Here is a 16,218-nt window from a genome sequence, read left to right as displayed (position 1 = left end):
CCTTTATTCAAGGCATCATGTTTGCAATAACCACAACACAAGCAGTCAAAATGCAAACAAATAAAGGACAACTCTGATAATAAAAAGCAGCAGCATCGTTAGGCTCCCCGCGAATCGCTAACTGCGCTCGACTCATTTCAACATTCGACCGAACCCCACTCTCACACTCATTCGCACGCTCGCTCATCCATTCCGTCCATGGCGGTGGCGCGCCAAGACGAGTTGCCTCCTTGAAAAATTCGCTCCGCGAGGCGGCGTTCCTCCACCAGAGGCTCGGCGTGCTCGCAGAGACACCTGGCGACGGCCCGGGCCAGGGGGAGTCCCAGCGCCCGCCGCTCCCCTTCTCTGAGCCACCAGGGCTTGGGCGGCGTCGTTGTCCACGACGCAGCGGCCTCCGCGGGTGCCTCTCTCTCCGCCCGGGTGCGCTCGCGGCTAAGCGAGCGCGTGGCTGAGAAGGCCGTCGTCGCGATCGCAAAGCAGCTCATGGGGGCCCTCCGCGGGCGAGTGGAAGGAAAACGAGCGCCTGCCCCACGTTTCTCGGGTCCCGTGCAAGATGCAGCAGCGGCAGAGCCAAGGGTGATGGTCGTTGCAAGTTCACGGAAGAGGTGGCCAAGCGGGGTGGGGGGGGGGGTGTACAGCAAGTAGGCCGTCTGCGAGCACAGTTGAATGTCATCAACTCTCACACAGCCACGATTACATGCACAGTATATCAATATACAACCGTTCGTTCATCAATGCGCATGAAATAATGGGCGACGTATCACCCAACGTTTGAGACGCGCAAGGGGGATTGGCCACTGGGTGAGTAAACACGCGAGGCACGGCTGCTGCTCCACGTGTGTGGTGCCGTCTCGTTGGAGCCGCGCTCTGGTCCCTGCAGGACGCGAATCGACTCGCGAGGTCGCGCATCAGCCCAGGCGCAGCAGGGCCCACACCCTGCACCTGTGGCATCAAGCGGCGACGCCGTGATGAAGGTGCGGGTTCAAGTGGCTCTTGGTTCAGTGGGAGGTCGCTCATTCTCATCCGCTGCCCACCCTGCCCCTGGCTATCCGTGATGTCCACTTCCTTGCCTCTGTCTATAAGACAATAAACATGCCCATTGTTGTTTGTTGTTGTCGAGCGTCCTGAGACGCGGTCACATTTAAATGCTTTGCGTATCCGCATTGCAACTCATATTATTTGGGTCACGTAAAACAAATATTTTTTTTTGAACCAAAAACTACGTTTCGATCGCAACACAAGCAATCGTCTCTCGAATTTTTTTGTAACAAAGAAAAAGTTTGTTCTACGTGACTTTACCGAAAGATTCTAGATTTAAAGCTTTCGTGACTGCAAGGATCCATACTCTTTGGTTCTATTGGGTAAAGTCACGTAGGTAAAAAATAAAATAACAAAAATCACGACGTTTCGGCCACAACACAAGCAGCCTTCATCAGGTGAAGGGACGCTGTCCTCCAGACAGTCTCGACGTTTCGGTCACAACACAAGCGGCCTTCATCAGGTGAAGGGACGCTGTCCTCCAGACAGTCTCGTCCCTTCACCTGATGAAAGCCGCTTGTGTTGTGGCCGAAACGTCGTGATTTTTATTATTTTATTTTTTACCTACGTGACTTTACCCAATAGAACCAAAGAGTATTTACCGAAAGACCCAGAGAATATGAATTCCTGCAGTCACGAAAGCTTCAAGTCTCGATTGGCATCGCAATTGTTGTATAATGGCGAATCCTTTTGCGTGAGAGAGATTCCGCCATCTCAGGGCATCGCGTGATGTCGACGGTGTGAAGGGGACTTCCTCCAACGGTGGAATAACCGTGGCCGATGTTGAGTTCTGTTGTTGTTGTTGACGTTGACTCGAACGGGTCGCAGGCGACCCCCTCCCCGAACGATGAGAGGAAGCGTTCAAGAGTGGCATCTTAGCGCAATGCCGAGGAGATGGAAAGTAGCCTGAGCGAGGGACAGAAGGCGGAGTGGCGGATGAGAGCCACGTTTCTTTCGGAGAAACTCACGCGCCAAGCGGTCGCGCTCGCTAAACGCGAGCGCGCACTCTACTGTGTCCGCGCGCAATAACGAATTCGTTTTTGTACATCGGGAACGCTGTCCACGCAGTGGGTGCTTTTTTCTCAGCAATCGGTTTGGTCCGATTGGTGCGATGAGGAGGGGTGGGGGGGGGGGTCCAGGACCCCCCTCACAGTGCTGCCCTTCATCTGACCCCTGGCCCGTGCTGAAACTTTCCTATGCTACTGCTGCACAGGTGTCAGCGTTTGGTAACAAATTAGGAGCAATCTCGCACTTCCTTTGCCTCCGAAGAAGTAATTTTAACATTGCTCCTCTTTTGCCATTTACTTATCAAAAGCGGTTGGTTCGTCTCAGGTAGCATCGTCAAACGGTAAAGGTGTGGCCCTTGCTTGTTCACTTCGCTGCTGGCAGAACTAAACTATAAAAAAGCGATATTTTTTTGTATTGTACCAGGTAAGGCACACTGAGCTATGTAGCTCTTTTTCAGCAGCGGCCTGGCCACACATGATAGCTCAACGAAGTGGCTTATCGTGTGGAAATGTGTAGCAGCCAAATACTCGAAACGCGTGTTTATTCTACATGTGGAGGGGGAAAATAACCGAAGGATACGGAGAAAAATCCGCACGACCACGGGGAGAGAGACGTGCAACCTCCCAATATACAGCAGGCGTCAGGGTCTGGATCGAACCCACAACCTCCTGTATACCAGGCGAGGTAGTTAACATCTTGCCAATGTTGCACCCATAAGGCCTTCACTCCATAGGGTATTGGGAAGAAATGGCCATACCCACACTTTCACCCCACCACGCGCGACCTTCCCATCGACTGTGGTGCACCCATTTCTACTGCTGGATGGACAGAGGCGAGACATGTGCGCTGTTGCTGCATATTGTTTGCTGTTGTAACTTGATGACCTGCCCATGCTGGACAACTGTGATAAAGAGCTTCATGGCTCATCGGATTCCTCCTGGAGTCTAAACAAAGATTCTGATTCTGATCTGCTGCAGCCGCAAGATGGAATTGAACCGGCGGACGTCTGGATCGCAAGTGCAGTTGCGTTAACCCTGGGGTCGACAACGAAAGTAGCAAGAGGAGCAATTTTTGTCGAATTCTGAAGAAAAAAAACCCTCAATATTTCCAAGAACCCGCAATGCGACGTGAATAGGAGACGGTGGTGGTCCTTCGTAAAAAAAAAGTCACGAAACAGTCCCTAAAGAGCCGCGCGCTGCTGCGGAGAAGCAAGGTTGGCCCGAACCCCTTGTGGGCGCGCTAACCATTCCCCCCGAGCCAGTTGCAGCCTCTCTAACAGCGGTGGTAGCGTGAGCCCTCGCTCCTCTTCGGAGCCTCGTGGCTCGCTACACCACGCACACACAGACGGCAGATGGAGCTCAACGCCAGGGAGAGTGCGGGGAGGGGGGGGAGCCGGAGGCGGGGTGGGTTGCTTATTCACAAACGAGGTCAATTTGAATCAGGGGCGGAGCCAGGGGGGGTGACAGGGGCGACATTCTGCGTATAAGTGTACGACACTCGGTCTGGCGGACTCCGTGCAACTGCATTGTCAGAGTGTGTCGCCAACCGATGGCGTCTAGTTCAACAGCCTGACTCTCTAATCATTCTTGAAATTAACATTTGTTTAATGTCACCCCGGCCTGAAATCCTGGCTCCGCCCCTGTTTTGAATGTTGTCCACGAAGGGTGGCACGCATGTTTTATATTTGCGAGCACCTATTCCACCGGGAAAATATAACGCATCGCTTTCGACAGTGGTATAAAGAGAAATGACGCGTGGAACGTTCGTCGCTGCTGCTGCTGTGTGTTATAGAATTCGTCGTTTGCAAGTGGAGTGGGTTCCCACGGAGACCGGAGACGTAGCTTTAGAGGCAACACGGTTTATTTGAATCTTATAACAGAAACCCCCTTTACTCCCACTACCTGTGGAGGTATGGCCTCCGGACTGACGTGCCCTATCACTGGGGCTACGGGCTCTGAGTCCTCCGGCTAAGGGTGGCCTAGGGGAGGCTAAACTGACCCGACCGAGCCAAGGTGCGGGTCTCGACCACTGGCCCGTGTCCGGCCCCGGCCCTTAAAAGGACGTCGGGTCCCGGGGGTCCTAGCCTCGCTGGTCTTCAGTCTTCGTCTTCAGAGCACTGCCTCGAGCCGTCCTGAGGTCCGTCTTTTATACCCACCTCGGGGACTCTCCGCCCCCGGTACCGCCCCCTTTCTGGAACCTTCCAGGGGGCTCTGGAATAACCCCCCAACCCCTCACCTGGGGTCGGGGGGGGGGGGAACTCGGCCTCTCAACGGTCCGTCTCTCTCTCTCTCTCTCTAGCTCAGGGTGGCACCCCCTACAGACCCGTGCCCGCAACTACGGGTAAGTGTACATAGGGCGGTGTGTGCTATGTATTTCCGACGCTACACAAGCAAACGCGTGCAATTATAAAGTTATAACTCTGGATATAATAATGTTAACGAACGTAACGTGGGTCTGGAACGCTCTTCCTTCCGATGTGAGGAAGCCGCTGAAGCTATGCACTTCTTTCGCAACCAAAGTAATGGGTTTGCAATCGAGATATAAAAGTGCGTGGCCTCCGGTGGCGTCCGAATAAAGGACGGACGATTTGTGACAATTCCAGGGTGCCCACGCCGTTTGGTTGAGAGGAACTTTTAACGTTGACGCAAACGCTCGTGTAAACCTGGACATCATCAAGGGCATCGATAGGCCGTTGCTCACTTCTCCTCCGTCGATGGAAACCCAAAGACAAGGCACAGTTGTGCGATCGTGGCCACGCAACCCAAGTTATGGACCCATATTCTTTCGACCCATATGTTAAACCGCAGACTCACATATGGACCCATATGTTAAACCACAGACTCACATATAGACCCATATGTTAAACCACAGACTCACATATGGACCCATATGTTATACCACAGACTCACATATGGACCCATATGTTAAAACACAGACTCACATATGGACCCATATGTTAAACCACAGAATCACATATGGACCCATATGTTAAACCACAGACTCACATATGGACCCATATGTTAAACCACAGACTCACATATGGACCCATATGTTAAACCACAGACTCACATATGGACCCATATGTTAAACCACAGACTCACATATGGACCCATATGTTAAACCACAGACTCACATATGGACCCATATGTTAAACCACAGACTCACATATGGACCCATATGTTAAACCACAGACTCACATATGGACCCATATGTTAAACCACAGACTCACATATGGACCCATATGTTAAACCACAGACTCACATATGGACCCATATGTTAAACCACATACTCACATATGGACCCATATGAATCGATTGGCGGTAGCCCGTGTCGTCGCAAAATATTGGTGGGCCGGGCATAGTTTAAGGTTTTTTTTTTTCTGGGAGCATCGCTGGTACTACCACCCTGTCCTGCCGGAGGGCGACGCTGGGAGCGATGATCACGACAATGTCGATCCCGCCAGCACGACCATGACCGCCGGCCGTACCAAGAGAGCACCTGGTGTGCCATTGCCTCCAAGTGGTCTCGCTCCCAAAGACAAAGGGGGTGGCCGCCCCCGTAAGAAGCACAACGTGCTGGGGAATGACCAGACCAGCATCCCGATGTACTTTCAAAACAAGCGATAAACAGCCGTTGCCACGCACAAATCCCCAGCAGCCCCCCTTTTTATGGGTGTTTTGCGTGTGTTTTTTATTTCCATATTTGACGTGCGTATCGGGCTCAGTGACATCTCCCGTATTCATAGGCCTTCTGGTTTCGGAGTTATGGAGGTTTTGGCACCCCCGGGTCACCATCCCGGGTCACGATGGTGACCCGGGTCACCGCCAATCGATTCATTTGTTAAACCACTGTGAGTCTGCGCTCTTTCAACGAAGGAGGAGGAACGACACACGAACGCTCTCGTGATGTAGCTGCTCACCCCGAGCTATAACTGCTCTGATACGTGCAGTGTCTTTGGACTACTGTTCGCCTCTGGCATGACAATGGTTGATGTCTCTGGTGTATGCAAATCAGTTTCATAGACAGTGCATCATATTTGATCGGATCACGTTTGTTTGCATACACCAGAGACATCAACCACAAGTACGTGTGGTTAATGCACTACTTGATCCCTCGACATGAGCGTCTAGCTCAAAGGTCGGCAACCAAAATAATAATAATAATAATAAGGGCCGTTTTTGTTTTATTTTAGAATGGGGTACAAAACTCCACATTTCAAGAGCCGAAATGCAACATGACGACACAAAGATCTCACTATAGCCTTAACAGACTGTAGGTGCAAGTGCTGTTAGCGAGCAACTATGAAGGCCGGAACGGTACACGAGGGGGTGGGTGGCCAGTACCACGCCCGACAACCTTTGTCTCCCCAGTGACGATGTTTACACACCGCATCAGGTTCTCCTTTCGGGCTGAGTCAGGACCGGTTCAGATAATCGTCACTGGTGTTGGCCGTCAGCGGGAATCGAACCCGCGCCGCCAGGTTCATAGAGCAGCGCGCTAACCGCTACACTACCGCTCCCCACAATGAGACGACACACACACACACTTACACACGACGCCACGAAGCAGTCAGCAAAGAGCCTGCCACGCTTGCTCCGAGCCGCAGGTTTTGCCGACCCCTGATCTGGCTCTCCTGTACCACAGTGCTGCCAACATGCGCATGGAACATCCAATAGAATCTCTATATACCACGCCACGGGGGCAAGGGAGCTGTCGCGTGTGCTTATCGTACGCGCGCGTGTGCCGGGCTCGTGAAAAGTGTTGCCTGCCGAGGGCTGAACGCCGATTTAATTCGCACCTCCGTGCCAGGATTTTCCTCCCGGCGACCCGTGCCCGTGATCCCACCCCCACCACCCCCCCTCCCGCACACTCAAGGCACACATTGGCAAGCGGACGTATTTAAGGAACAACATCAAGGATCGTTTAAGACACCCCCCCCCCCGCACCGAATCAAAAAAGCAGAAGCAATAACCTCGGCGTCACACGTGGAGGTGGGTTGGAAGGGGACGCCACTCGATCACTCGCTCGCTCGTCCAGACAGAGGCATAATCCCAGCGTCGGCTTTCTCGGGTTTGCTGGAGGCAAGTGCCGTGCAGTTCGAAAGCCAGGACACGAACACGCGAGCGCACACCGTGAGAGTAAATAAACACGCCGACATTACAGTCGCTCTAAGGGAGACTCAGCAAGGAGACAAGAAAGCGATGGTGTCCCGGTACAGCCCCGTGGTCTTCTTCATCACGAGCCTCTGCAGCTGCGCTTCCCAGCCGGGCTGGAGAGCGGCTGACGGCGCGGCGACGACCCTCGAACAGCAGCAACGCCTGAGCCACGACGAGCCTCTTGTGAGCCACCTCTCCAGGGTGAGCCACGCGGTCACCTCGATCGCCACCACCATCGGCACCACCACCAGCAGCAGCAGCAGCGACATCGGCAGCAGAAGCGGCAGCGGCACCTTGCGTGAAGGCGCGGATCGCAGCGGCGGGGAGGCGAAGGAGCCGCGTGTCGGGTCTCTACGGCGCTGGAGGAGGGCGATGGAGCTTGCGGGAGCAGGTGGGCAAGGGAGGGAGGGAGCTGGGTCTGCGTGAACATTCAATCGGAAGCGGTGCCTCTGCCCGCGCAGACGTTAACGATTCGTTCATTGATAATGTAGATCATCGACAGAATTGACGGGGTGTTTGTTTTGGGAATTCTCGCAGGAGACGGGGTTTGGCGTTATTCCTTTTGGCGGTGGGGTGGGTGGGTGGGAGGGGGCTGGCATCTGGATGAAAGTGTTTCATCGGCCTTCATGCACACGAGGAGAGAGAGATAACGGCAATGCTCAGTTTAACACGTGGTAGGCTCTCTCGACCAATATCCATAATAGCGGTGGGGTTTTTGGGTTAGATCGCGTAAATATCAATGTGTCGTTAAACCCGCCACCACCCATCACAGCCAATTAATGAGGTTTGTCACGTAAACAAAACGTGACAATTCGTTACTCGTACAGCACACTGGTGTGTTGGAGAGTAAACCCACACCATTTACTATGTGGTTTTACTCTCCAACACACCGGTGTGCTGAACTAGTAACTAATTGGCACGTTTTATTTACGTGACAAACCTTACGAATTGGCTGTGTCGGGTGGTGGCGGGATTAACGACACATTGATGTTTACGCGATCTAACAAAACAAAAACGCAGCGTGTTTGTTTTACGCTCCTGCAGTTAGAGCTTCCATGGATATTATGTATGCCGCTTCTAAAATAATGATTCACCTACTTCGCGATGGATATAGCCTGCGACTAATTAACTTAGAACGCAGCCGGTCTCATCATATCTTGGAAGCGAAGCAAGGCTGAGCCTGGATAGTGTTTGGATGGCAGACCGGGCAGAGCCAGCTCGAATTAAGCCCTGCCTGGGACCAGGGTTAGATCAACACACGGGTTTTCATATGTAACGCTTGAAGTGGAATACTGTAACACTATGATAAATCCTTTGGGTGATTTGACCATTTAAAGTCATGGCATCCCTAAGTGTATTCATACAGTTCTGTGCAGATCAAATTTAATAATTTGGTTGGTTTTAACTTTGATTTCGCTCTCTAAATCGTATAAAAACTAGATCTGAAATAACCAAGGTGAACGCCAATGGAGTTTGTGGCATCAGGCCATTGGTGGTGGTAGAAGTCAAGGGAGGTAACTCAATAACCAATTAGGGGCCTCAAAACTATAACAGCCCCAGGCCCAGGGTTGCCACCTAATCCACAGACCAAACCGGACATATTTCTTCGTCATGGTGATTCGTATGTCTGTATGTATGTTGAACTTCTTTCGTACCGTATGTAGCCAACCGTGCCAATCGGAGGTGCGAGGGAAGGACAACAAACTAAAACACAAAAAGCAGTTTTAAAGAAATTCGTTTTCAATTTCGATTTCAAGTGCATAGCTCCAGTGGCGTCCTAATATCGGAAGGAGAGAACGTTCCAGAAGCACGTCTGAGAGCGCGCGATGCAGTGGCCGTCTTTGTTCGATGGTTAGCCAAAAGGCCTTGCTGCACGGATGACCGGAGTTTGCGTGATGATGGTTTATGAACCTTGACAGACTGCGCTGCGCTCTACCGTAATGAAAGTTCAGCGCAGTACCACCAGATCCCGGCACAGGTCAATTCCTGCCACCCAGACGGAGGTGCCAATTTTCGGGCACGGCTTGCAACCCTTCCTCGGGGGCTCCCGTCAAACTCTCCGCACCTCCGATGAGCACCGCTGGCTACGTGCGGTGCGAAAGGAGTTCAACACACACACCTAGTCCCTTCCTTAGTCACCTCTCTGGAAAGCAACCCCACCCTCCACCACCCCCGCCAACCCTCGACTCACGCGGCTGTCGGACACGTGGGAAATGTGGCGCGGTCACCGTCCTCCCGTGCGAATCAACCAGGTCCGGAGGCCGGGCGGACGGAGCTGGGGAACCTGCGGGTGCTCGTGGCTTCTCTGGCCCAGGAGAACTTGCGAATGGGCCAGGAGCAGCGCAGGAACACGGCGGCGCTGCTGCGGCTGCGCGAGGCCTCCGAAAAGCAGCTGGCGACCATCGCTGACACGAGGTGAGGCTCGCGGTTGCGTCGTCGCCGTCCCTCAATTTTGAGGCAGAAACGAGGAGGAAAAAAAAATTAAAATAAAAAATAAAAAAAATCATACATTGAAAATAATTAAAGCAAAAAAACCCACAATAAAAAAGGAGGAACTTCTTCTTTGAAGAAGTTGACTTTACCGAAAGAACCAAAGAAGATGAATCATTGCAGTCACGAAAGCTTTAAATCGAAAAAGGAGGAACTTGTTCACAATGCTGGCTGATCGCCTGGCGAAGGTGGCGGTGATCGCTAGCGTAAATGTCACGGGTAATCAAATTTGTAAATGTTTGCGGGTTTACTCTGCAGCACACAGGCGGTGCGCTGAAGTCGTCACTGATTGTTGGCACGTTTTGTTTACGTGACAAACCTTAATCATTGGCCGTAGTACGGATTTTGTTTTGGGTTAAATCGCCTAAATATATAAATGTGTCGTTAAACCCGCCACCACCCGACACAGCCAATTGGCCAACAGCCACCCGACACAGCCAATTGGCCAACAGCCAATTGGCTGTGTCGGGTGGTGGCGGGTTAAACGACACATTTAGATTGATAAACCTTTATTGTGGACCGACCAGGTGACGTGGCCCCGTCGAGTCCGTTGATGGACTGGCTCGCCGGCTCCGGCTGTGTTGCGTGGCCCAGGAGCTGAACGTCGTCTGCTCTCTGTGTGTGTGTGTGCTCGTCATGAGGAGTGAGCGAGCCGTCGGTGCTCTGCCGACGGGAAAGAAGGGGCTGCTTGTGACCGTACGCTCGAACCCACCAGTGGCGATTATCGGAAGCGGTCCTGGGCCTCCCCTTGGTCGACTCAGCCTCAAATGAGTGCCTCTGAGGCCTTGCTGGATATTAACAATGATCACGATGATATTTATAAGCCGCCAGATTTCTGCAGACAAGTTAACAACTCAGAGGGGTGGAGTCAAGCGCAGGGCTGCTCGAGAGTCCTGAGACCCAACACAGATAGAGAGAGGCCCTTCGATGTTTCTTGAAAGTCACGAGTGCATTTGCTGTTGTGGATGTGCAAGGGACAAAGAATTCCACACCGAAGGGGCGACAGCAGAGAAACCGACGTGAGGCTGTAACAGCATAGTGTAGTGTATAGTAGTGTAGTGTATAGTGTAGTGTATAGTAGTGTAGTGTATAGTGTAGTGTATAGTAGTGTCGCGTATAGTGTAGTATATAGAAGCGTATAGTGTATAGTGTACAGTAGTGTATAGTGTAGTGTATAGTGGTTGTGTATAGTAGTGGAGTGTATAGTAGTGTCGTGTATAGTGTAGTGTATCGTAACACGAGGCTGTAACAGTTGGAGTCCTTGGTGTCCTAAGCAGTTTTCGAGTGAGGTTGCGTGGGGTCCTACCGTGCGCCCCACCGTCACAAAACCACGCTGGCTAACAACCCCCACGGACCCGCACGGCATGCGCAGGCTCTCATGCAGCAGTGCATTGACAAAGACCTATAGATTGAGCGCACTATTCCTTAGGCGCTGACATAATGAATATCACTCATTTTTTTTAAACTGCTTTTTGTGTTCAGTTTGTCGTCCCCGCCCCCCCCCATTCCCGCACCTCCGATCAGCAAGGCTGGCTACGTACGGTGCGAGAGAGTTTTAACATGCATGCATACATAAGTTAACAATGGTCGGCCAAACGTGGGCCCTTTGCCAAGGGGACCGTGGAGTTTCCACTGCTGGCTCTGGGCCACCAAGAGAGGCAAGCGCCGCCCCAAATGTACTCAAGCGTTGTTGACGTTTTGGGCTGTCTCTCCTCGTGTGCACAAAACAAACGGCTCACCTTGGCCGAGCACAGACTCTCTGTTATGTGCTGCGTAATGGAATGGCTATTTAATTGCCGTGTCACATCTGTGTTTTGCATCTGCTGCGGTGCCCCCCATCCCTCCCAACCTCCACCCCCCCCCCCCCTTTCCCTCCCCACGTTGAGGAAGGCTGTTGCAAAAGTAAACGCTGTCACGTTCTGCAGGAAGCACATGCAAGCTCTGGAGCTGAGGCTCAAGACAATGACGGGCGCAGAAACCAAAGGGAACGTCTCGACTCCGGACGAGGGGGCCCAGCAGCTGTCCGCCATTGCGCACAGGCTCGAAGGTGCGACTTGGGCCGCTACCCTGGGCAGGCGCATCAGCGGGCGCGCCGGGCCTCCTCGCGGCCCAGGGGGATCGACGCCGGTTCGATCTGCGCGACGCGGCAGTCTTTTTTAAACGACGGCGCTGAGGAAGCCGCTGGAGCCGTGCGATTTTTCAAGACTCATTTGTTTAGAATTGATTTTTGTGTTCGGTTTGTTGTCCCCGTCAACGCCCGCCGCATCTCCGATTAGCACGGTTGGCTGCTCACGGTGCGAAATAAGTTCCAACGTGCCGTTTCTGTCCACTCAGCGGTGTGAATGGGTAGTCCGTAGGTGGGCGGGTCCCCCTTGTGGTGGGGTAAAGAGTGAGTATTCCCTTTGGGTTGACAAAGGGCTGTAAATTTATATTATCTGGGCTTGACCATTGCTCCAATTGGGAGGTGACAAAGACCTCGATGCGGTTGGCCGCTTTGTTGCAGAAATTCACGGTTCGAAATCAGCGGCTGCCCTGGATAATGCTGCGGGTTGTGTTGACTTTGAAGGTCCGGTGTGTTACGCACAAGTCCAGGCCGTCGTGGTCCAGATTTGCCGCGTTTGAAAAATTCCCTTGCAAAATTACTCCATTGGGATCGCACGTAGCATTCATCACACACCCCCCCCCTAGCAAAAACTTGGCAGGACCCTCCTGAAAAAGTCATGAGATTCAGTGAGGCTTCCTTGGGTAAACAAGCGGTATGATAATAAAAACAAATAACAATGATATTATTGTTTTTTATTTTTTATTTTCTGGAATGCGCAGTTCGTGCGCACCAGGAGGTTAACGTGCTGAAGATTTTTCTCGAAACATCTGCGGTGCTCTTCTGGTTTTCTTTTTTGCTTTTCATGACCGGTGGCGGCCGCCAGCGCTGCCCCTGCGCTGTCAGTGGGGGCGCAAGTTCGGCATGTACTGCTTCGAGCTCCTCAAGCAGCGGAGGAGCTTCGCGGATGCGGCGCAGTTCTGCGCCAACCGCCGCGGCGCCCTGGCGATGGTGAAGGACGCCGCGACGCAGCGCTTCCTGAGCGGGTGAGGAGGGGCGCGAGCTCCCGCGTCGAAACAGGGCGGCGACTCGGAACGTCACCGATTGCAGAATCGGAATCTCGACCCCTTTCCCGATTCCGAGACGACTGCAAGCTGCCCGGGTGTGGGTGTCCCGTTCACCGCTGAATCTCGGAACGTGCAAGCGGTTCGGCGTTCAATTTTTTTTATTTATTTAGGGAGGCGCAGCACCGTTGGTTTTGAAAGACATCGTTACTCACCACAGAGGACGGTAGCGGCACGACTGCACTCTACGACAGCTGGCTCCAAACTGTGCCACGCGGCATCCCGCGTGACCTTGTGGGAGCCTCGCTACCGATAAAGTCATTTCATTTTAGTTTTTCTACCGGCTACGTTCCGATGATGTAATCGGAACGACATCGGAAGAAAAACTGATAACATGCACATACGTCATCGGAACGGGAACGGGTTCATTTCGACTGTAAAATCCGACGAACTTTGAAGGTGTTTTTTTTTTTTACAGAAGTCCAGTAGGATCACGGGGTCAGAAAGTTACATCAGTGTGGAGTTTTTGTTTGCCCACTTTCAACGCAGTGACGCTAAACAATTTGTTTCACGTTGGGCGCTGGCAGTCAAGCTGGAATTCATGTTGAGATTTTCTCGACTCGCTACGAACCTCGGGATGACGCTCACTGCTAAACCTGAAACACTCACCAGACACTCCTCACCAGATACTCACCACTCACACGTATCGTGTACCACTCGCCTACGAACAGTCGTTAAGGCTACGAATTGAAAGTAAATGGAAGCCAATTTTAAAGGCTTCAGAGGGTGCACTTTCTCAATAAACGCAGCCCAGGTAACCAACAAGGAGCGCGATGTGATTGCTGATTCTATCGCCTCCCGCGATAACGATGACTGTTGATGATTACGATGACGACGACGATGCTGCTGCTGATGATGACAATCACTGCGATCCGCACCACGCCCGACCGCTTTGACAATGATGATGTGCGTCAGGGTAGCGATATGTTAACTACCTCGCCTGGTGTACAGGGGGTCGTGGGTTCGATACCGACCCTGACGCCTGTATATTTGGAGTTTGCGTGTCTCTCTCCCCGTGGTGGCGTGGATTTTTCCACGCATTCTCTGGTTTTCCCTCCCACTTTTAAAATCAACGCGCGTTTAGAGTGTTTGGCTGCCGTAAATTTCCACGCGACAATCCAATTCGTCGAGCTATCATTAGTGATAGCCAGGTCGCTCCTGTCGAGTGCAGAGTTTCTAGTTTAGATTATTACAAGATTACAACGATGGCTTTCGCTGCTGCAGGTACATCAAGCAAACGCAGGACACGTCCTACTGGATCGGGCTCAGCGACAAGGCGGCGGAGGGCACCTTCGCGTGGGTCGATGGCTCTCCGCTGCGGGGCGCCTGGCGCAACTTCTACGCCGGCGAGCCCGCGGGCGAGACCCCCAACGAGGACTGCGTGCACATCACCACCTCGAAATACAAGCACCGCTGGAACGACCTCGACTGTCGCGTCATGCTGCCCTTCATCTGCCAGTACTAGGGGGCCCCCCCGGGCGACGGTCCACAGTTCTGGCCGGGGGGGGGGGGGAGGTGGGGGGAGAGGGGGGGCTGCGGCCGGACCACTGTGACCTGCGTAGCGTAGACACCACGTCCTTTGGCGGTGGCCGGCAGCTGCGTCAGCTGCCGAGCGTGCGGCCGGCGCAGCTGCACCGCGAGCCCGGAGGAGCCCGCGTGGCCGTATTGCGGTGAGTTGGGGAGGGGGAACGAGGGATTGGACAGGAGGGCTCCTCCGTTTTTATTACTTGCCACGGGGCCCATGGCATCCACGCTACGCCACTGCTAACCCAGCGTTAGGAATCTGTCTCCCCGAAGCCTGCTGCCGATGATGGCTGAAGCGAGTGGGTTGGTGGATTTCCACTAAGAGCCAAGGCAGGTTGGCAATGCTTTCCGCCGTTAGGGAATATCTTTACGATGGTTACGTTGCACCGTTGAAGGATACATTTACTAGCTACAGCAGTACAGGACGTAGGGGGCAAGCGCAGTGAATGGGCACCCGCTAGAGCCAGGTTTGGCATCCAGAGGTGACTGTGCTGGCTGGCACCACACGAGGCCACACCGCCTCCTCTTTGCTGACGTTGACACACTGCACAGGAGCATGCATTTCATGCCTAGTTGATCTAAGAGAGTCCGAGACCAAGTTAAGTTTTCTATTGTTTACGCTACACGTGTTGCTCATTGGGGGCAGGGATCAAACCCTGAAACGAACAGCGATAGTAGCAAACCGCGCAAGGCAAATCCTCAACAGCGCTTCCTCCACCGACAAACACCGCCCTGCGTCGTGATGCGGGAGCGCTGGGGCAACGCTGTCGACAGAACACAATTCTTACTTTCGTATCCACTTTCATTCCCTTTGTGTGCGCGTGCGTGTGGGCCCTCTGACAAAAGACACATTGTGACATTTTACATGCCACGCACAATTTCCTTTCTCTGATTTCGCCACGCGCAGTATCCTTCGGAGTACCATTTAGAATTTTGCGCGATTGTAAAGACGTCTCCTGGCTTTCCTGGATGGACTGCAGACACTTAAAGAAGCTAATTTTGTCCCAAGGTACCTCTGGCAGGGAGGGATCGGTGGTTTCAGTGGTCTTTAGCCACGCAACTTGGCTAGGTTTAACTGGTTATTCACCGGCTCGTTGGTGATATATTGGTGACGCGATGCATCAGTGCATCATGATCTGTGTTAATTTCGAGAGAAATTTGTACTTTTTTTAAAATTTCGTGTTCACGTAACGCATTCAAGTAAAGAATCATAAAACGTGGGTTGATGATTCTTGGTTTAAGGGCCACTTGGTAGCGATATTTTTTGTTGTTGCTGAACGATCTCGAAGCAGTGGCAGATTATTTGTGAGCAGTTGTAACGTTGTGGAAATTAACGCAGGGGTTTGTAAATAGCGTTAAGTTACCGCAACGCTTGGTTCAAAAAAAGACAATGCTTTTGTAGCAGTTGAGTGAAGTGCGTATGTTTTGAATTCGTCCACAATTGTTAAAATGCAGTTAAATGTAAACGCTATATAAATTGACATGGATGTTGTTGTAAGACTGATATTAATGCAACACATTAGGCATTGCTAGACTGCTAGAATTAAACATTTAACCATTTGTATAATTTTGATTTAAAGCTTTCGTGACTGCAGGGATTTATATTCTTGGTTCTTTCGGTAAAGTCACGTAGAAGGGAAACAATTAAATAATAAAAAGATAATGTCAAATACATGCTTGTTGTTATTACGTTTTGCATGTTTGCAGTGATTTCCTCCGCGTTTCTTGCCTTGGATTGACAAAAAGGGAATAAAAGACAAAGAGCAATTGTCCAAATGTCCTAACCAGATACCGGATAAGCAAGCAACACATTAATCAGACTCAGTGGAAACTTCCT

At 52.2% G+C, this 16,218-nt stretch overlaps 1 protein-coding gene across 1 annotated transcript; it reads left to right on the top strand.

Annotated features, from left to right (window-relative positions):
• The first annotated feature begins 6,467 nt into the window (after positions 1-6,467).
• Positions 6,468-14,374, top strand: LOC116949402 (uncharacterized). Its single transcript, XM_032966691.2, has 5 exons — positions 6,468-7,593; positions 9,455-9,617; positions 11,618-11,739; positions 12,620-12,779; positions 14,082-14,374. Exons 1-5 carry the CDS (start codon positions 7,248-7,250, stop codon positions 14,320-14,322), a joined length of 1,032 nt encoding a protein of 343 aa, XP_032822582.2. The 5' UTR covers positions 6,468-7,247; the 3' UTR covers positions 14,323-14,374.
• The last annotated feature ends 1,844 nt before the right edge of the window (positions 14,375-16,218 follow it).

Source organism: Petromyzon marinus, chromosome 2 (assembly GCF_048934315.1).
Source record: "Petromyzon marinus isolate PM22_M1 ecotype Great Lakes invasive population chromosome 2, UKy_Petmar_22M1.pri1.0, whole genome shotgun sequence".
Lineage (NCBI taxonomy): Eukaryota > Metazoa > Chordata > Hyperoartia > Petromyzontiformes > Petromyzontidae > Petromyzon > Petromyzon marinus.
The sequence above is the reverse complement of the archived record's forward strand: the minus strand, read 5'-3'. Positions and strand labels throughout refer to the sequence as shown.